At 51.5% G+C, this 21,494-nt stretch overlaps 1 protein-coding gene across 2 annotated transcripts in view; it reads right to left on the bottom strand.

The window, feature by feature from the left end:
• The window catches only part of Kiaa1755 (KIAA1755 ortholog), a 36,009-nt gene extending 14,525 nt beyond the window's left edge, over positions 1 to 21,484 (bottom strand). For both annotated transcript variants that reach the window (XM_005392540.2, XM_005392541.2), the window contains exons 1-6: positions 21,212 to 21,484; positions 11,375 to 11,572; positions 6,386 to 7,730; positions 5,786 to 5,983; positions 2,830 to 2,953; positions 364 to 457 (exon numbers count right to left, since the gene is read on the bottom strand). In XM_005392540.2, coding sequence (XP_005392597.1) covers positions 364 to 457; positions 2,830 to 2,953; positions 5,786 to 5,983; positions 6,386 to 7,730; positions 11,375 to 11,572; positions 21,212 to 21,214 — 1,962 coding nt within the window. In that variant the 5' untranslated portion in view covers positions 21,215 to 21,484. The remainder of the gene's footprint in view (positions 1 to 363; positions 458 to 2,829; positions 2,954 to 5,785; positions 5,984 to 6,385; positions 7,731 to 11,374; positions 11,573 to 21,211) is intronic.
• Between the last annotated feature and the right edge of the window lie 10 nt (positions 21,485 to 21,494).

Genomic DNA, 21,494 nt, shown 5'->3' with positions numbered 1-21,494 from the left:
AAAGCCTCATGCAGTGATGGAGTGGGCTTCTAGAATTTTTGATTGATTCATGGTCCAATGCTGGGAATATCGGTGTGACAGCGGGTAGCCTGCATACAATATAAGGGAGGGAAAGAGACTCACTCTTGCTGGTCCTCCCTTTTTGCACTTGTTGCTTTTGCTGTTTTCTGCCACCATGACCTGTTGCCCTCTGCCATGTGCCACTCTGCCTTGGAGCCAGCTGATTATGGACTGAAACCTCCACAAACTGTGAGCTAAATAAACTTTTCCTTCCTTAATTCTGGGCATCACGTATTTTGTCTCAGCAACAAGAGAAAACTAACCAAGACACCAAGACTTGGTAGAGCTTCACCTCCAACTCACCTGGGTGGCCTGCAGGGCACTGACCAGAGCTGACTGTGGCGGCTGTTTCCTGGCATCGATCACAACCACCAGGCCCTTGGCTGTATCTTCTGGCCTGTGGGTAGGAAAGAGAAGTAGCAGTATTGCTGGGTAGCTTGGGGTTCACTAGGCAGATGGCTCTAGTAGATGACAGGGAAACATGGCTGGAGGCCTTGCTTGATTGATGAACTGCTTTATCCTGCAAGACCAAGCCCCAATGCCCCTTCCAGGAAGCCGTCTAGGACTTCTAGAGATCCCTCTGCCTTCAGATAGCCGTATCTCCCAAGGGTGTCTTTGTTTTGTTTTGTTTTTCAGACAGTACCTCACTGTGTAGTTCAAGCTGGATTTGAGTTCACTATGTAGCCCAGGCTGGCCTTGAACTCAAAGTGATTCTCCTTTCTCAGCTTCTGAGGGCTGGGATTATAGGTGTGTGTCACCATGCCCAACCCAAGAGTGGTTTCTAATTGGTGGAAACCACATTAGTGACCTAATTTCCCTGGCCAATGACTGGGAACATGGGGGTCATGTGATATATTGCTGTCCAATGAGATATGAGGAGAAATGGCTGGGGGCTTGAGAGGGAGACATCCTCTCCTTTAAAAAGTTCTTAGAAAGAGCTAGAAGGCAAAGACATAAGATGATACATTTCCTAAGTGGATAAGATGTTTTGAACTGGAATCTTGGTGACTTGTAGTCAAAACATCTCTGCTGGTTCAGCTTTGTGAGCTGGGCTGAGGGCGGGCTACCTTGCAGTGGTTCCTCAGGATTTCCCACCCTGGTCCAGGACTTGTTAAAATACCCCACACCCATGCCACTCCCAGCATTTGGTCAGCAAATAGCATGCGGGCCAAGGGGTCTGGGTGGGGCCGCCAATGCCCGTGGCCAGTCTGATGATCAGAGAGGTTTGGGAAATAACTCCCAACTCCCTTCAAGCCTTACAATCACCCAGTTCATAGACAAAGCCAGCGGTGTCTACAGGGTGGCAGAGCCGTGGCGCTGTCCTCAGTATCTGGTGACCTGGCTGAGTTGCTCTCTCTGCCTGAGTCAAGTGAATACTAATGGTGCCACCCTGGTGGGGCAGAGTGCGGTCTGATGAGTTCATGTAAAGCACCCAGCCACTGCATAGAGTGAGAGGGATGTGAATGTTTGCTGCTGCTACTGTCCTAGAAGGGGAAACTGAGGCACAGAGAGAGAAGTGGTGGACAGGGAGAGGTGGCTCTAAGGTCTCTGACTTCACCTCCCCCACCATGCCCTCCTCTATGCCTGTGCTGGAACAGGGATTTGTCTGCAGACCTATCTCTGCCACCATACTGGAGGCCCCTGGAGGTAGGGCCCGATGTATGGAAGCCCTGGGTCCTTGGCCCCAGCCGGCATGAAGCTGGGCCCTGGCAGGTACCTGGCCAACGTCTGCTCAGAGCATGAGCCCAGCACACCGGAACGTACTATGCACCACACCCCACAGTTTATTTTACAGTGTTTGGTCCCCTCATCCCTGCCACCTGTGGCCCCATTTGTCCTTGGAATGCACTGATCATCTCCTTTATCAGACGAGCCTCAGAGAAGACAGGTTACTGCCCCAAGGTCACACAGCAAGTCAGTGAGTTTCTGGGTTTTGTCAGCCACAGCGGTCACTTCTCAGCACTTCTCCCTTGCTAGAAAAGCCATCCTGCCTCGGATAAGGGGAAGACAAATCTCAGGGGCCAGCAGGTGCAGTGATGGCAGAGAGAAGGCGAAGAGTTCAGCAGCTGAACTCCCGGCTGGGTTGGGGGCCTGCAGCTGCAGCCTGAGTAACAGCACGCCAAGGCCGTCCTGGCTCGAGCTGGGTTGTGAAGGAAAGGATGCCGCCCCTTCCTGTCCGTCACTGTGCAGTCTGAATGGGGGCGGTGGTAGTGGTGGAGAGGAGCTGGAGAGGTGTGAAGAATCATCCCTCACCGTCCTTCACTCCCGTTCATCCTTTACTTTTCTCACTCACTCATTCTCCCCTTTCATTTATTCACAAGTATTTATAATTCAGATAACAGCTTGCTTGTCACCGTCTCAGGGAAGCCTTCCCAGATTTTCCAGCTGAAATGAGCCCTCTCACTCTTTCCAGTACAATGGGGGTTCTCAAAGTGGGGTCTCCCCAGGCCAGACTCGTCAGAAAAGCAAATTCTCAGGTCCTCTGGCCCAGATGTGCTGAGTGAGGAATTCTGCCCCTGCTCGTGACTCCCACGCTTGCTCAAGTTTGAGAACCACTGATGCCAACATCTCTTTTGAGTGCCACACGAACTTTCCCGAAAGGCGCTGTCCCCGGCGGGTTTCCTGTACGGTCCCTCTGGCTCAGGCCAGGCTCCAGGAGGACCCCACTGGACAGGCGGACATAGGGCCTCTCCACTGGGCCTAGTCGGGAGCTCTGGGCTGAGAGGGTCCAGGAGAGGATGGAGTGGTCAGGGTGACCCAGATCCTTACCTGGGGATGCTGCACAGGTAGGACAGCAACTTAGTGACCTCCAAGGCTGTGCACCATGGTGCCTTCCAGGCCTCCTCTGCAGTTGACACCAGAAGGAGGGGTCGCCCTGCTCTGTCCCGACCACCTGGAGGAGAAAGAATGCACATGAGTATGTAGAACTCACGTGGAACCCTGGTCCATAGGAACCTCCTCTGTGGTCTCCAGACCTTTACCCATCTGATCCCTCTGTCTAGAATCTCCTTACTCTTCTTGGAACTCTGAACTCCTATTCATCCTTCAAAGACTTAGCTGAAAAACCACTTTCTCAGAAAGGTCTTCTGAGTCCTTCCTCCACACAGAGGCAGCTCACTGTTCCTGGGATCCCTCTGCAGAGGGCACCTTGGGAGGCAAAGCTTATGGGATGAGCTCTGAGGTCACACAGCCAGTGCCGTGCAGCCTGGCTCTGCCCTGTCTCCCTGTGTGTTCTTGGAGAAGTTTGGGCCTCTCTCACCGCAGTCTCATTGGTTAGATGAGACAATCCCGAGCCGATCAGGTTGCTCTGAGGATGAAATGAGACAGTTCCCAAAAACGCTTGGTACACAGCAAGGGCTGGATGAATGGAAGCCGTGATACACGACTGTTTACTCTTGCACCCTTCCAGCCATGCGTTCTCGACAGGCTGCGTCCTGTTCTGGGGCCTGAGGCTGTGTGCCTCACTCTCCCACCGGGAGTGAGCACAGCCTCTAGGACAGTGCGGAAATCATTGCTGCTGTGCTACGGCTGACCCAGCAAACTGGTACATTTGTCCCCACCAGCATGGCCCCACCAGCAGGGCTCACCTGTCACACCTAAATGTGTCAGCCCCTCCCCCTTCCCACCTTCACTCATCCTGGTCAGCTTCCAAGTCCACCCTTCCCTCCTTTCTACATCGGGTGAAACCCCTTTGGCTCCCGATGTCCACCAAGATGCCACCTCCTCCAGGAAGACACCCCTTGTCCCTCCCCTCTGTAGAGCCTGTCCCCGCCCCAACTCCCATGCACACATGAGCCTCTCTGAGACCCTGGAGGACTAAGAGCCCCTCCAGGGTGTCCTCAGGGGCCAACTGCTGCCCGCTGTGCTCCGCACAAGACCCGATGAGATCGCAGTGCCTGTGCTGGGCTGACTAGCAATGCAGGCTTAGAATGACGTTGCAAATTACATGTGCCAGGATCTTGCTAGAATGCAGACTTGAGCAGCAGGCCTGGTTCTGCACCTCCCCAGGCTCCAAGGTGACAGTGAGGTCATCAGTCCCCAGACCACACTTTGAATAGAAAGGGGCCAAGCACTCAGGCCACACCCCCGCCCAGGACTCAGTGATCATGAGGCCAGGGTGTGGGTGCGGCTCCCCACCGGGCCCGGCCCGGTCAGGGCTCTGCACACAGCCAGTCCTGCACCCCTGATGGCCCCACTGTCCTAGATGCTGCCCTTGCCTAACAGCTGGTGCCAGAAACAGATCATTAGGCCCTCAGAACCGTACTCAAGATGCTGGTGTCCACACTGGGCTATGCATCAGGCATCTCAGTAGAAATGGGGAGCACAGTTTAGGAGTTGAGGGGTGAATAGGGTGTTACCTACAACCACTGAAACACTCAACAAATCTCCAACAAGGAGACAAGGAAAAAGACAATGTAACAGCCCCACGAGCTGCAAGGAGCTGCAAGACAATGTAAACAGCCCTAGGAGGCTGCTCCTTTGCAGCCCTAGGAGCTGCAAAGACAGGGCCGTGCCCAGGGTCCTGCCGAGATGTATGAAATAAAATGGAATTGCAGGACAGTTTCCAAAAGGCGCTGAGGTCTCTTGTGTCCCCAGACCTTAGCACACGTTCCCTCGGTCTGGAACACTGTTCTGACTCCTGGTTAACTCAGACTTTATGACTGCACTTTATATTACTTCCTCCAGGAAGCCTTCCCAGACCTCTCCCCACCAGAAGCCTGCGCCAGGGACCCCAACTCTGCTCCCACAGCCCCTGCCCTTCTCTGTTGTCACAATACATTGTGTTGCTCTGACCTGTTGAATTTTCTCTACCACTAAAAAATAGGTCTTCTGAAGGCAAAGAGCACCTCAGACTTGTTCCCTAATAAATCGCCGGTGCTAAGTTCAGGGATCAGTAAGTTCTTATGGAATAAAATTCAACAGGAATAATAGCACTTTCAGGATTGGATGGAGTTAGTGTTCTTGCCAAAAGCCCGCCAGGCAGAGCAGTCATCCCCTAGAGGCTGGAAGAACTGACAATAAATGGCTCACAGGTGCCTGCTCTCTGAAGAACTGCCCTTAGCTGGATTGGATCACTGGCTCACCCTGCAGCCCTGTTCCAGGCTGCTTCAGTTGATGGCTGACAGACCCAGGATCCACCTGGAGTTAATGACTAACACACTCAGGATCGGTTTATGGTTGATGGCAGACCTAGGCTCAGTCTGCAGGTAATGACTGACACACCCAGATCAGCCCACAGTTAGTGACTGACCAGTTGTAAAAAAACAAAGCCAGGCCCCCACACCGTAAAATGGAGCCAACTGGACAGTGTGATTCATGCTCCAGAGCTCCCCCTAGGGTCAGACCACAGCCTTGCTCATTCCTTCTGCGGCACTGTCCTGCTTTCCCTCTTGTGCTCTCCCAGGAGCTCTCCTCCAATAAATCACATTCCCAAGGATCTACATCTCCACCTCTGCTCTAGAAGCCACCTTAGCTCTCACTGCAATCTGGTGGATGGATAGAACGATGAACAGATGAACAGACAGATGGATAGATGGATACCTACCAAGTGTTTTCATCTAATCCGATTCCTTCATGGAAAGATGAGGAAACTGAGGCTCAGAGATGAAACACTGGCCTTATGGGCTTTTCCCATGCCCTCCTTACCCACCAGTATCTGAGGAGATGCTGGGATTTCCAGCCATCCCCACCCCACTCCCACCCACCCCTGATAGTCCCCCAGAACCTGGCAGGCAGGCTATCCTGGAGTGGAAGACCTCAGCACCCACAGTCTCGATCTTGGGCTCAGGCCCTGGGGGCTCCTCCTCCAGGCCAGGGGCTCTTTCTGGGGGGCCTGCCGCAGCTTCTGGGAAGCCAGCTTTCTTCCCAGACAGTAGGCTTGAGTCAGCAACAGGGCCAGATGTTTTTGTCTGAGTTGTTCCATCTGGGCAAAAGCAATAACAAAGAAAAAGATGTTAAGCAGAAGATGGATTTTCTGAGGGGAAAATGTTTTTGTCTTTCACCCTCTGACAACCATTAATTTCCTACGAGCCAGGCATTGTGTTGGCTCCTTACTTCCAGTATCTCTTTGAACCATTAAAGCATCTCTGTGAAGTAGGTGAGCACCCCATTGCACAGATCTGAACATACAGAGGTTAATTACCTGGCTGGGGTCATGCAGCCTTGTTCAGTTCCAGACCCCTGAGACTTCCAGGCCCTTAACATGCTATCCTGCGTACTAAAGCACTAACACTGAGCCAGCCCAGGTGGATCCCTGTCCCTCAGAGCCAGAGGTACCTGATCTCATCCAGATGCTACTGTCCAGAGGAACACGTGGACACCCTACCTTTCTCCAGGGGTTTGGCTTGGTGTGGCTTAGAAGAATACTGTGAAGATAGGGCTCTCCAAGGCTGGTCATGCTGGAGTGAAGCTTTGTCCTGGGGCACAGGGAATCGCCTCTGCACCTTCAAAAAGGAGGGTTTGAGCCCAGCGGTAGGAGACCCAGAGAAGGAGGAAGTGGACGTGTTCTGACCAGCATGGGCCTTGGGCTTGGGAAGTCTCCTGTCTCCCTTCTTGGTCTTTTCCACCTTGGTTTCAGAGGCTGGGCCCACAGGAGAAGCTGGGGACAGGCAAGGAGAAGATGTTTGTCTCGGTCCGGGCCTGAGCTGGACCATGGTCTCTGGGTTTCCCAGAGGTCCTTGCATCTTGGAGGTAGCTGGCTCTTCTGAACCAGCTGGCCAGAGGCCAGAGGCACCGTCCAGTGGCTCCTCAGGAACACTAATGTAGGGTTGTCGCTCTGAGTTGTGGGCAAGCCCTCTATGCTCAGCCTTTCTCCCCAGTCCCAAAATGCAGAGCTCCTCCTCTGAGTTTGTTGGCTTTGCAGAATCCCAGTTTTGCAAGGAAGGCCCCCCATCAGGCTCTGAGAGAGCCAATGTCCTTTGAGACAGAGGAATCTCCCTAGTCCTACATAGTTCACCTAGTGCCCCCAAAGCACACCCACTAGATGCCTCCACTTCCTGACTGGGAGTCTTTCCACTGTTCTCTTGGGAAAAGCCCAGGAGAGCCACGTAGTCTCCCTCTAAGCCCTGATGGAACCCACTGTCCATCTTGAAGGCCACCTCCCCAGACCTGGATTGTTCCACCTTGATGAGTCCTGGATACTTGCTCCCAGATGTTCTACCTGAATCCTTGACCGAATTCTGGGCCAAAAGCACCTGGCTGCCTGGGGAACTGGCCAGGTGCAGCTCCTGGGGGCTGCGCAGATCAAGTGCCTCCAGTGGAAGGGAGTCCCAGGCAGGTGAAGGGACCGTCTTTGCCTGGGGTCTACCATCCACAAACTCTGGGCTGGTGATCTTGGCCCAAGGCACAGGGGCAATCCCATTTTCTGAAGCCACCAGGCAGTTGTGCAGGGGACTTCCCCCCAAGTCACTGTTGATGGCCTCCAGCCACTCTTGCGTGAAAAGCAGAGGGTGGGATGACTCAGGAACAGGCTTCTTGTCCACTGTACGGAGGTCCAAGGAGAGGCATTTGATCATCATGCTGACAGACTGCTCCTCCCCGGGCTCCACTTGGAGGTAGAAGTCACCCTGGCGCAGTAAGAGGGGATTGAGTGGTGCCAAGTGGACCACAACCTCATCCCGCAGGCAGAGTGGCCAGCCCTCGTGCAAGAAGAGGCGGTGGGCATAGGGGGCCTGCAGAGGGAAGGGGACACATCAGGGATCTCACCCTTACATTTGCTTCTTTCCCCCTCCCACGTGGAATCCCCAACACAGTGGGGATTTCAGGAGGCAAGAGAGGTGTCCAGGACGTGGCACTGAGGCCCTCGCTCTTGGGGCTGGGCAAGGGCTGCCTCGCTTGCCTCATCCTAGTCTTGGCCCTGACCTTGAAAACAGCCTGCTGCCCCAAGGGAGGCTGCTCTGAGAGCAGGTGCTACTTAGCAAGTGCCTTTCCCATGCCGATCTTCTTGCCTGACTCATGCCTCCTCCTCCCCAGCTATCTGAAACTTCCCCCAACCCAGTTCATGGCTTAGCCCACCACATTAAGCCAGGAAAACGCCAGGTTGAAGGTCCAAATAACTGCGCTGTGCGCATTACTTAGCTGCTCTGAGTCTTCCTTTCTCTATGTGCAAATAGGAATAATAAAACATGTCACTACTGCTGGGTTAGGATGAGGATTAAATGATATGAAAACCAGTACAATACCAGGTATATAGTAGGTAAATGTTCAATAAATATTAATCCCCTCTCCTTTTAACAACACTTACCCTTTAAAAAATTGTGGGGATTTTCAGTTAAAATATAAAAAATTCATTTGCTGCTTTTATTTCATCCTTTAGTTTTAAGTAGAGCAGTTACAGCACGAAGTAGGAACCATACTGAACGAGAAGCCAGGAAATCTGGCCCTGCCACTAGCTTACCAGGTCACCTTGAAAGAGCCACTTTCTCATTTTGACACTTAAGTCATTCCAGGATTGAAGATTAATCGTTTATTTGTTTGTCATTTATTTAACTTGCCATTAGTGGATAAGAATATGGCAGGTGAAGCAAAGCATATATATATATTCAGACAAAGGGACCAGAAGCTCTCCAAATACACAGACACAGGAAGTCGCCCTGCAGCAGGCCAGACCTGAGCGACCCCCTCTCCATATGACTGCACGGAACCAGTGTTAAGCAGTGGCACCAAACGGTGACGAGAAACTGTACCCACCTATGTTCTGCCTGGCTTTTGGCTTGAGTAAGTGCCAGGTTTACACAATTTGGATACATGAGCGGAAGATCCCTAGAGAGTGACTAAGGGAGCAGGTGTTTCCCGAAGTTCTCAGTTGGGGAAAAGAGCGAGATCTGACCGTGTTTGTCCCCAAAGCGATAAACCAGCTCCTAGCAGTGGCTCTGTGGACCTGGCTGCTTCCAGAACCTTCGTGTCTGTCTTCTTTCCTGAGCGTGAGCGATGTCTCCCCATGCATGCAGCCCTTGTGTCTTACAGCATGCTTCCCCCATCTTCTCACAGAATGAGACTGAACCGGGGCTGGGGATTTAGCTCAGCGGCAAAAGCGCCTGCCTGGCAAGCGCAAGGTCGTGAGTTCGGTTCCCGGTACCGGAGAAAAACCAAAAAACAAAAAATTAAAAAAAAAAAAAAAATGAGACTGAACCGCCCAGCCTGGGTTTTCCCAGCAAAGCACCAAGGAGGTGACAGCTGTGCTTGTCCTGTTTGACTCATAGTAACTCATGCTGCTCAAGCATTACTATTCTCATTTACACACAAGCTGCTGAGGCTCACAGAGGGGAAATAACTTGCTTCAGAGTCAGCTGAGAAGTAGCAAATGCAGGACTGTGCTTAGCTCTTCTCGTGGCAGTGCGATGTGTCTGCCCCAAACCCCGCCAGGCTGCATCTGAAGGTGCGTGTCTTTAGGTGACGGAGTCAGAGAGGAGACCTTGAGCTGGCTCTCTAATTTGCAAGCGGCAAATGAGGAAGCCAGGGAAAACCAGTGACAGCTACCAGCATTTGCAGCTGCCAGGCCCGGGGCCAGCCGTGGTGTCATCAGTACCTTAGCTAATCTGCTATTAAAATTCACAGAAGGAAACTGAAGCTCAGTGAGGTGACATGGATCTCCCAGGTGCATGGTGATGAAGCCTGGATTCGAACATGGGCACCTGACACCAGATGCCCTGCTGTGAATTCCACAGTGCACCTCCTGCTGAGGTGACATGAATTTGCCTGTAAGTACAGCCAAACTGGGTTTGCCTATAATTAAAAATAAAAGTGCAGAAAGGCTGTGACCTTGTCACTGAGAGAACTGAGGGAGGGAGCGTGGCAAATGTGGTTTTAATGGCCCAGTACAAGAAGTGGTGGTCGTGTGGCTTGTCAGGGAGAGGAAATGAGGATGGGGAGGGTCCGCATGAAATAATTCCAGCCCAGAGTCGGCTGGACCCGCTTCCCGGAGAAGTTCAGGGCCAGTTCCTGTGCAGAGAATCCTGATGTGCAGGGCCCTGTGCTGTGCAGATTGGACAGCTGATCTCTCTTTCTGCCTGCTCCTGACCATCTCCAACCTGGTTCCTGAACAACATACACAGTCCCCACCCTTACTTTGCTCCTCACCAGCTACCACCCAGACATGCAGGGAGCAATCCAGGAAAGGACAGTGGGGCCTGAGAACCTCTTTGGGGGTCCTAAGAAAGAGTGACAGGGAATAGGCATTAAATAACAGCAGTGCAGGGAGCAGCTGGTAAACCCGTGAGAAATGCGGGCAACTCCTGTCCTGTCCTTCTGAGGGTTTGATACCCTCAGGGATCTCCCTACCCTTTTCTTAAAACAGTCATCTCATCCCCTGGCCACAAAGGTAGGGAGGCACCTGACTCAAGTCTGGCCAATGCTACTATCCCATCCGTCTGGCCATAGTGATTGTTCTAGCAATGGACATGTGATTCAAGCCTGGCCAATCAGGATCTTCCCTTGAGGCGTTTGTTTGTTTGTTTGTTTGGTGGCACTGAAGACTGACAATGAGCTACATCCATAGCCCATTTTTAAAAATTTTTAAATTTTGAGACAGGGTCTTGCTAAATCACTAAGTTGTCCAGGCTGGGCTTGTTTATGATCCTTCTGCCTTAGACCCCCAGAATTCTGGGATTGCCGGCATACGACACCATGCCTGGCTTCTTGAGATTTCTGTATCTGCAGCTGCCAGGGAAGAGTTCATTTTCCTTTCCAGGGCAGGAGGTAATCCTGGAGCTTCCTCGGGCCCAGCTTGGGAGCACACAGCCTGGAGGAATGATGCTGGCAAGCAGGGGAAAAGGGTCTTCAGGCGTTTGATGGGTGCATCAACTCAGGTCTGGTCTAAGGGAGGATCCTGTCGTTTCCACCCACCAACTCTTGCCTTAAAGATTTTTCTATCCTCTGCCCCGGAAGTGGCCTCCTCGAGATATGGGTTTGAAGGGATCTCCAGGGACAAAAGCAAGAGGCTTGATGCCTGGGGACTTCAGGGAAACCTGGTCACATTCTCTGCTGTTTCCATGGATGCTGCTCCATTTGGGCCAAAACAGCCTGGTGATGCCCACATGTCAACCCCAAGCAGGCGCCTCTGTGTCAGGGAGACCCCAAGGATGCCTATCTGTAGGCTTCTCTCTGTACTGGTGAAAGAACAAATGTCACTGAGCCTTAGATGTCAGAGAGTAAAGGACCAGGTGACCCTGCTGCTCCATTTGGAGACCACCCTATGTCCTCAGTGCTGCCTGTGAGACACGCCACACCGCAGCAGCTCAGTTCCTTCCCTGCTCCCCTCCAGCCCCTGACCTTCTGTGGGAGCCTGGCCCCTGGCTCTACATCCCTGTTGACTTACACAGGCGGCTTCGCGAACTTGCTCACACAGGCGCTTGGCAGGGATCAGGAAATCCAGGAGGAAGCTCAGCCCATCCCCCTGGAAGTCAGAGTCCAGCAGGCGGAACACCTGACTGAGGACAATGGGCGCTGTGGCCTCAAAAGGAGGGTAGAGGCCTGCCAGGACGTGCTGGATGGCTGCATCCAGGGATGGGGGGTCCTGTGGAGAACAAGAGAGGATGAAAAGTAATAGCAACAGTGGTAAAAAAGCTAGTGGTTGTTACCTGTGACCTTCCAGGCCCCATGTCGATAGAGGCCCTGCTAAGTCTCTAACCTCCTCTTCTACTACCTCGAATCATTTGCCCCTCCACTCATGATGGCCTTCTGTTCTGTTCCTCAAATGCACTAAGTACAGTCCCAGCTCAGAGCCTGACACTCACTGCTGGTCTTCCTAGAATACCACCAGACATCCTCATCTCTTTACCTGCTGCAAATGCCATCTGCTGGTCTGATGTGGAGTGAAGGAAGAGGAGGAGCCATATGGGTCAGGGTCCAAGGGAAAGAAGTCAGTTCCACAAATCCCATCGTCTGACTGACCTACAGCTTAAAGGTGGGCTGACCAGGGGCTGGGGATTTAGCTCAGCGGCAAAGCGCCTGCCTGGCAAGCGCAAGGTTGTGAGTTCGGTTCCCAGTACCGGAGAAAAACCAAAAAAAAAAAAAAGGTGGGCTGACCAGACACCCCTGGTCCACATGCAGATGTGTCAGTGGTACTAAGTGATTGTTTCATACCACTGAGTTTGGGGTGGTTTGTTACACAGCAGTAACTGACAGATATAAGCCAGAGCTCTAGACTTGTACACCCAGCTGCCTTCTGAACAACTTCCCTTAGCCGTCACTCAGACACAGACCATCAACATATCACACCCGACTTAGCAACTTCCCAAACCTGCTCCTCCCTGTGTGTCCCTCTTCAGTGATGGTCCCATCCAGGCAGACTCAGGCTGTTTGGACTGCTTCCTTCAGCTACTTCTTGACTCACCAACAGCCTCCAGCCGTGCCCCATGCCATCTCTCCTCCTCCAAGAGCTCACCAATACCTCCTGCCCAGGCTGGGCCTCTACCCCCTCTTCCAGGGCATTGTCTCCTCCTTGGTCACCAGCCCCTCATCTTCCTCACTGCAGCCATCCTCCACCAGGACACCAGAGTGATCTTTCTCCAGAACAAATCCGACCTTAACAGACCCTGCTCAGCATTCCAAAACGGCTCCCTGCTACCTTCAGGAAGCATCTGGCCTCCAGGCATCCAGCTCCCAACGATCTGGTCACTGTGCTCGGCCTCAGCTTTACTGCCCCTCTCTGAGCTTTGGCCACCATGACATCAGTGTTCCCTCATCCACCTCTAGGCCTTTGCCTACCCTGTTCCTTCTCCCTGAGTGCCTTCCTCTTCCCCTGCCTCCTCACCTGCCCAGCTCTTCATCCTTTAAGGCTCAGGTCATCCCTCACCTCCTCCAGGTCTTCTCTGACCTCGAACCTGCCCCCTACATGGCTCAGGGCTTGGGTGTCCTCTTTCTGAGCTCTTCTCTTACCGTGCTCCTATCTGAGTAGCTTCCATACTGATTGTTGCTCCCCATGGTAGGTGTGCCAGGCAGAAGAGCCCTGAAGATGCCCACATCCTACTCTCTGGCACCTGTGACTGCATTATCTTGCAGACAATGGCATATCAAGGTTGCCGTTAGAACCATCAGCTGGCCATACAGCAGAGAGATTGCCCTGGAGTCTACAAATAGCCCATTGTACTCACAAGAGTCCCCAAAAGTGGGAGAGTGAGAGGGAATGTGACTATGGAAGCAGGATTACAGAGATGCCATGTGCTGGCTCTGAACATTCAGAAAGAGCCAAGGAATGTGGGCAGCTTCTAGAAGCTAGAAAAGGCAAGTAAACAAATTCTCCTCAGAAAAGAATACAGCCCAGCTCGCACTACAAAGTGAGCCCCTCCAGACCCATGTCAGCCTTTGGATCCAGAGGACTGCAAGATAATAAAACTGTGTTGCTGCAGGCTTGTACATGTGTGATCATTTGTCACAGCAGTGATAAAAACACAGCTCACATTGGCTCCTCTTTCCCTCTGGGTCCTCCATACCTGCCAAGAGGCTGGCGCAAAGTAAGTGCTCAGTACACTGTGGGGGAGGATGAACCTCATGTCCTCCCTTGAACCACATTTTCCACCTATAAAATAAGCAAGTTGGACAAGGCCAGAGGTTTCCAACAGCTGCAGCAATGAGATCTGAGGATTCCGACATCCAACTCTTAAAGAAATGAAAGGAAGCCAGGCTGGGAGCCCTCTGGCTAAGGGGCTGAGCAGATGCAGATGAAGAGAGACCCCACAGAAGCAGAGCGTACTAGGTGGGAAGGGTCGTCTTTATGAACGAGGCCTTGGAAGACAGACAGAAAAATAAAACAGACCTGGAGTAGGAGGATGGGGCAGTGCTCAATTGAGCAAGATTGTCAGGAGGGCACACAGCAGAGGCCTGTCCACCTGTGGCTCACGCAAGGCCAGGCACAAGGCTGATCCCCCTCACGATTGGCAGAACGAGTAAGTGAAACATGAATGAATGTCTATAGCCCCATTGTGAGGAAAGAGTGTCCTGGCCCTGGTGTGGCAATGGGCTCAGAGGGGTGACCTGCTGATGTCCCCCGACCATGTACTTGATGTCCACAGTGCATGTTCTCAAGAGGGACAAAAGGTCTTCACTGTGGCAGGCCAGGGACATGCTCATCCGGCCTAGTAGCCTCTTCTAATGCCCCAGGCCTCACCACACAGGGTCAGACCCCGACACTGCCCACCCCTGCAATCCTGAGTCAGTGGTGGGACAAGGGACAGAGGACCACATCTGCCCTCCGTGAGCACACAGGCATGCCAAGTCCACCAGGCCGGGGCCTCTCCCCTGTCACACCCCTCCCCCATTCTGTCCCTCCTCTGCCGGACCTTGGCACGCCTGGCTTCCCTCTCACTGCGCAGCCTGGCGTGGATCCCTTCCCTCCCTGGGCTTCTTTCCTCTGCGCAGACTGACATAGGTGAAGTTGGTTTTGTTTTGAAAAAGTTAATCATTCATTGTCATATTCATGATTTTTTTGTGCTTCGTATGCCTTGTGTACTATCACCCTGTTTTTCTTCAGAGTCATCTTTTAAAAAAGCACACACAGATAAAACTCTCAGCCAGATTTCCAAGGCTCAAACTGCTTCTGTCTCCTGGTGGTTTGACCTAGACAGTTACTGAACTCTCTGTGCCTCAGTTTCCTCATCTAGAGAATACAGATTGTAATGGTACCTGACTTACACAGTTGATAGAGATTCAGTGAGATTGTACATGTAAAATCTACGCACAGGACTAGTATTTAGTAGGTGCTCACTAAGTACGAAATATCATTGTTGTTTTTGTGGTCCTATTGTAGTTATCATCACATCATCACTATAAATGGAAAAAATCTGTGTCAACTAGTACAGATAGAATCAAATATATCAGTGTGTTGGGGGAATTTTATTTTATTTATATAAATATATTTATACTTATTATATATATTTATAATTACATATCATGTCATCCACTTGTGGTCTCATATATCTGATGTCCTAACTCCGGCAGCATCCAACCTCGAGGAGACAGTGACATACGTGCTGTCTGCCTCCGTGTACCTCAGTTTCCCCATGTGTAAGTGGAATTCCGGTCTCTATCGTATCCTGTTCAGCTGGTTGTCCTGGAGGTGCAAGGAGATACTGAGGCACACAGAGGGTCTTGAGAAAAGCAGAAGGCATTGCGGGTGCCGTTCTTATTGTCTTCTGTTTTTACCCACCCTCCCAGAAGCTCAGTTCCCACTCCTGAGCAAAGGCAGGCATCTTTGTGAGTCTGCTACCGTCACCCCAGTGATAACAGCAGTTCCCCAAGCATCTGCTATCCATCAGGCCTGTTATTGCGTTCTCAGCTCATACTACTGTGCTGGTACCAGGCAAGGACACCCATTCTACAGGTAAAGAAAGAGAGGCTGACCTTGCTCAAGGTCATAGATAGAAGGAGAAAGACAGAGCTCCTAGGCTCCAACCCAGACCTGGGTCGGCTGAATCAGCGCCCTCCTGCTGCCTCTTGCTACCTGCTCTGCCGCGGGGTCATGAGCCACAGGGGTGGCCCGGGCAGCTGCCTGCGCCTCCCACTTTCCAGTGGTGCCTAAAGAAACTGTTTACCTCTGGAAGAGCAAGCCTCGCAGACTGAGACGCTGTTGGCCTTCACAAGTTGGCTCACTTCCCCACACACTGTAACCATTTACGGGCAGCCAGTAGAATGCGGGACTGCTCCAAGTTAACAGAACTCTGTTCTCGGCCAGTGCATTACCTGCCACAGGCCTGAACCCCAGGGGCTCCTAAGTGTCCAAGTTCACGATGAAGGAGGCCTGGGCGGCTGCAGAAAAGAACACTGGCCACTTGCCATCCCAAATCAACCTGGCAGCCTGGCCTTCCACCACAGGAGCCTGAACACTGTCGGCCAGACATAGGCCCCTCAAAATGATTTCCGTGAAACTTAATAGACATGTTTCCATTCCTTCCCAGTGAGGCAGCCCGGCAGGGCTTTAACTGTTCCTCGGCAGCAGCTGAGTAGGGTGTGAAGCTGAAAGCAAGAAGGCAAGCCCAGCAGGAGCCAACGGCACCCTCCAGCCCCCTCCTCTGCAACCTGGGGCCGGCGGAGGGCGCTGCTGTGTGGACCATGGACCCGCAGAACCAGTCCATCTCTGGCCCCTGCATGACGCTCATGATCTTCTAGGCTGACATGGGGACCCACGAATGGTGCCAAAGGACACGGAAACTAGCTACTCACGGCGGTGATGTCTGGGCAGGAAGCAGCTGTGTTCAGATACTTCTATTTTAATGCCTTTGCAATGAGTTTCTGTTATCAAATAAGTATTATTTTAGTCAAGCAAAATGAAACAAAGATGAAATGCACAGGTTTGATACATTTTCACCCATATGCAGACCCCTGTCCCATTACCCAGATCAATACACAAAAGATTTCCACCACTCTACCCCTCCCCCCACTCCCTGCGTGCCAGAACACTTCTTTATTACAGTTTTTTAAATGAAGAATTTCCATACAGTACGACCTACAGAAAGTGTATGAGCCCAGACACGGTCCAAATGGGCACTAAGTAAAGTGTTAACTGCAGTTACCCCAAGGGCTGTGAGTGGCAGGGGCCTCTTGAGGCGGCATTTTAATTTTCTTCATAGTTTGCTGGATTTTCCAAATGTTCTGTAACCAGCTCGTATAGCTTTTATAACTGGGGGGAAAATAAAAGTGCGATTTTGTATATTTTGAAGACTGGGGCCTTTTAAAATGGTCTCACCAGATGTTGTTAGCTGGGCCTGATGTGGGCTGAACGTTTCTTACAGATCCAGATTTATCCACTTACTGCAACACACAAAAATTTTAGTCTCACTTAGCATCAGCTGCCCCCTTGCTTGGAAAGAGAGAACAGATTGAGCAAAGCTGAGCCGGGAAGCATTCACTACCTTTGATCCTCACTTTCCTCTGTGGCAGAACTGCACAGGGCAGGTAAAAGTCTGCCCCTGACTCGACAGGTGACCCTGCCTCAGTTTCCCCACTTGTAAAAGGGAGACACTGAGTAGATCTGTCCTCTTCCAGTGGGGGCATTCTAGGTCAAATAAAGGCAGGGTCAAGAGGGTATGGGGCTGAGACGTGGATCCTAAATGGGATTAGTTAATCCGCAGTTGTTGAGAAAGTTTCAAAGGTCTGTCTCATCCATTTCGCTGCCTCAGGAGCATCTACACCGGCGGCCACGGCTACAAACACCAGTGAACCAGTGGGACCTCAAGTGCATGTTCCACCTCCTCAGCATCGGCCAACTGTGGCTTCTGCCCAGCACTACCAGATCTACTGATTTTTAAGTAAAACCTCTCAAGGTTGGCCAAACCAAATACATCTGGGAGCCAGATGCCGCCCAGCAGGTGTGAGGGCCTGACCTCCAATCCAGCCTCAACTGCCTAGGCCATTCCTCTTGAACTTGTCTGGGCTGAGATTTTAAAATCAGCCTCTGGCTGCCAGAAAGTTCTTGTTCACATCCAATTAAAACTTCTGCTGTTTTAAGTCCCTTTTAGTATTTGTGTGTGGGTGGAGGTATGAGCAAGAATTGGCTCTTTATTAAAAAAAAAAAAAAAAAAACTTTGAAAACTGGAAAAACAAACCAGATACAGTAAACCAACAAGCGGGCGGCCGTCAGAAGACTCATGTTCAAGTCCAGCTCTGTCAGAGCACATCGTCTATCATCTGTGTGACCTCCAGCAAGTCATTTCACCTCTCTGAACCTTAGCCTTAGGCCGGTTTTTTTGCTCTCCCTCTTCCCTCTGCCTCTGCCCTCCAACTCACTGTCTCTCACCCAAGCCACATAACAGTAACAGTTACAACTAAAGCTACTTCTTCCCAAGCAAGTGTTTGGGCTCTGGCCCATGCTAAGCACTTGCCATGCATTATTTTATTTTATCACCCCAGTGGTTCTATGGGCTGGGTTTGTTCTCATACTACAGCTTACAAAACTGAGACCAAGGCTCAGTTAGTAAGTGATAAAGTTGGGGCATGAATCTGAGTACCGGCCCAGGCTCCACTTTGGCCATCACAGTGGGCTTTCCTACGCAGAGATGCAATCGTGACCCTCCACTGCTCAACAACGTCAGGGGCTCTCTACGGTCTCACAACTTGCTGGTCTGGTGCCTGTGGCCCGTTAGCTCTCAGCTTGCCTTTCCTGCTTCTTCTAACCAACCGCATTTTATGCTCCAGCCCAGGGCTTCCCAATCACCTGTGTCTCCTAGACACAAGGTTTTCTTGCCATGTTCACACACCCTTGCTTGTTCCTTGCTTAATACTTATGAGGTATCATTTAGTGTTTGCCTTTTTGTCTCTTTGTTTTCAACTTAGATTTATTTGTCATGATTTGTGCTGTTTTAATTACTACCTTATACTCATTAGGATGAAAAACTATAAAATAAAAAATGCTCATCTAAGGGATTCTAAAGTATCCCTACCCCAGAACCCATAGCTGGGGCTCCCCCTAAGGAAGCACTCACTTCCTGAGCACACACCTCTTTCTACTTGTATTATACTCCTCCCCAGACTGAGCAAGCTCCTCCTCACCTTCCACGGCCCTGCTGGACCTGCATCTCTTCCTTTTCTTTAGCTTTTCATGACATATGCGCGGTGGAGAGGCACAGCCTCCTACCACCCATCGCACTGCCCAGAACTCTCAGTAAAGAGACCCCTGCTCCATATGGACCATGAGCACTCAGGACCTGGCACACACCAGAGGCTTGGACAGGAACCTCCATGCAGCCAATTGAATGAACCCATTTTTTCTGAAGTGTAGGATGTGTCATTGCAGGTGGCCCACAAGACAAATTTGGGTAGACATGGACTTGATGCAAAATTACACAAGAAAGCTACACAGTTGTCTCCCAGATCTCCTGAGGGCGCCAAGGAGACAGCCTCAGACTGGGAACACCATGTCTCAAAGACACCTCAGAAACTTCACCATTGCCCCTTCCAACAGAGGGAGAGCCCTGAGGTTGGAATGGCCCGCAGTCAGCCTCATCCAGCAGTTACCCACGTGGGTCTCCCTTCAGTGTGCATACTTTTACAGTTACTTTCTACTTATGAAGCTTCCTACTCAGATATATTTTAAGTTTATAAAATAAGTTGATTTAAAGAAAAATAGTGACCATGTAAATTTTATTTTCTTATAATGTTTTATCCAATAAGTGTATATTTAAAAGATGTTCCAATGACACTAAAATTGGGGAAATGTGCAAATGGATGTGTCTGAAGCCCCACTGGCATAAGAGTCTCTCACTGAGCTGGCTCCAAGCACTAGAAATCCATTAATCAAATCATTCCACGAAAATTACACCTGTGACATGCTCTCATTAGAGGGAAATTGTGAGAGGCTCTCCTGAGAAGGTAATGTTTGGGTGGAGAGTCACAGGGTAAGCAGGAATTCTTAGATAAAGGTGTTCCTCCCAGCAGGAACAGCATGTGTAAAGCCCTGGGGTAGGCGAGAGCATGGACCATAAGAGGTCTGAACCAAGAGCAGAATGGCCGGAGCACAGAGGTGAGATCAGAGGAGTGGGCTTCAACATTTACAGTCAGAGCAGGGAGGAAAATCTGCCACTCGGGCAAGACTTGCTCAACCTTTGTGAAGGGTGTCCCAGTGTTTGAGCCTTCATCTGAAGGTCTGGGGTTTGGTGAGTAATTTCTGGATTCTAAAACTAATAACTGGACTAGGTCCAAGACCAGGAGTGATTTGGTGAACACTTGGTACAGGCTGTGGCTCTGGAGTGCCCATTCTAACTTGCACTTCCTGGCGCGGTGGCTTTGGTCAGTGACTTGTACTCCGAGAATATCGGGTTCTCATCTGTGGGGTGGATATACACGCAAGACTGCACTTAAAGTTGGTGCAAGTGACATGAGCACCTGTGTTTAAAGCACTCAGCACAGGGCCTTCCTGTAGGGAGAGGGAAACATCACCAGTTTAGGATGTGGTTTTCGAGTACCTCTGAGAACAATGAGTGTGTCCATGTGTCCTGCAGGTGTATGGATGCAGATCCCTGGTTTTGCAGTACGTCTGTGGTGTGTGTATATGCATGCAGATGTGTGCCCATATGCTGGCAGTGTGGAATGACAGGTGAACAAAGCTGTGTGTGTGAAAGGCACATGTGCATGTGTGTGTATGAACACATCTCTGTATAGAATTGGGTTTTTTTGTCTTTTTGAGACAGGGTTTCACTAAGCAGTTCAAGCTGTCCTTGAACTCACTTTGTAGCCCAGGCTGGCCTCGAACTTGCAGTGATTCTCTTGCCGCAGCCTCCCAAGTGCTGGGATTACAGGTGTGCACCACCATGCCTAGCTAAAATTATATGTGAATATACACGTGACTGAAAATACACACAAATGCACCGTGGTGGGTCACAACTAAGGGTTAAAGTTCTGGCCTGTCTTCACAGCCCTTTTCCAAATCCCCTGCGATTTGGAAAATTGCTGCTGTGAATCCTCTGCGCTCCTGGGCCTGTCTGCAGCTGGGCTGGATCCTCTGAAAACAGACTTTTCTTTGATTCCTTGTTCCCGGATATTAGCACAAGTGCACACGTACACAACTCCCCCCAGCATCCCCACCTTCTCAGAGTGCCCTCTGGGAAAGCCCAGGTATGGAGGTACTGTTCTCCCTCTACCCCTCCCCAGGCAGTTCCCATGGGAGCTCACCACATTGGGACAATGTACACATTTGACATTCCAGACCCAAGTGTAACACACAAAGCCAGACCAGGATTTTGTAAGCAATTCTTTCCTCTCTTTTTGGCACCCTTAACCCTCCCTGCCTTGCACTGCTGCGCTGCCCTGGGAGGCATCTTTGACCTCCTTCCCTGTCCAAATTCCACTTTGGGATAATACTGTCAGCCCCAAATCCATATGCAAAACGACTCCAAGTTTTATCCATGGCTCAAGAGTAACTGTTCAAGTCGAGCTCTGTGCTATGGGTTGAGGCAGCCTGAAGTTTACAAGCCATTCCATCTTAGTGCATCCACTTGGCGCATGAAGAGGCCAGAGAGGACAGGACTAGTTACAGGTTCCTGCACCCCCTCTTTCCATACCCCTACTGGGGCTGGGGACAGGTAAGCACTGACCCGAGGCTAGGTACTGAGGATCAGCTCAGCATACGAGGTGGGACTCTACCCCGGCCTCACAGAGGGTATGGGAGGGCTGTGCCAGACCAAAGAGGACAGAGCTCGGTGGTCCAGGCCCAGGGAGGCGTTACCATGGTGACGGGGTGACAGGTCGGCAGCTCCTCTCTCGAGTGCGGATGTGTGCGTCTGCGGGTCCGTCAGCCCGGTGTAGCCCCCGCCCCCGCCTAGTCCTGGAGGGAGCGGGACGGGAGGGCCTGGGGCTACGAACCGGATCTCATCTCCGAAGGGCGGCGCGAGAGTCCCTGAGACAGACAGACAGGCAGACAGAGAGAGCCCCGGAGGCGCGGGGAGACGACGAAGACTGAGTTGGGAGCGAGGAGGGCGCACGGCGCGGGCACCGGTGCAGGGGGGGGG

The sequence above is a fragment of the Chinchilla lanigera genome, unplaced genomic scaffold (genome assembly GCF_000276665.1).
Source record: "Chinchilla lanigera isolate Chin_1 unplaced genomic scaffold, ChiLan1.0 scaffold00044, whole genome shotgun sequence".
NCBI classification, from domain to species: domain Eukaryota; kingdom Metazoa; phylum Chordata; class Mammalia; order Rodentia; family Chinchillidae; genus Chinchilla; species Chinchilla lanigera.
The sequence above is the reverse complement of the archived record's forward strand: the minus strand, read 5'-3'. Positions and strand labels throughout refer to the sequence as shown.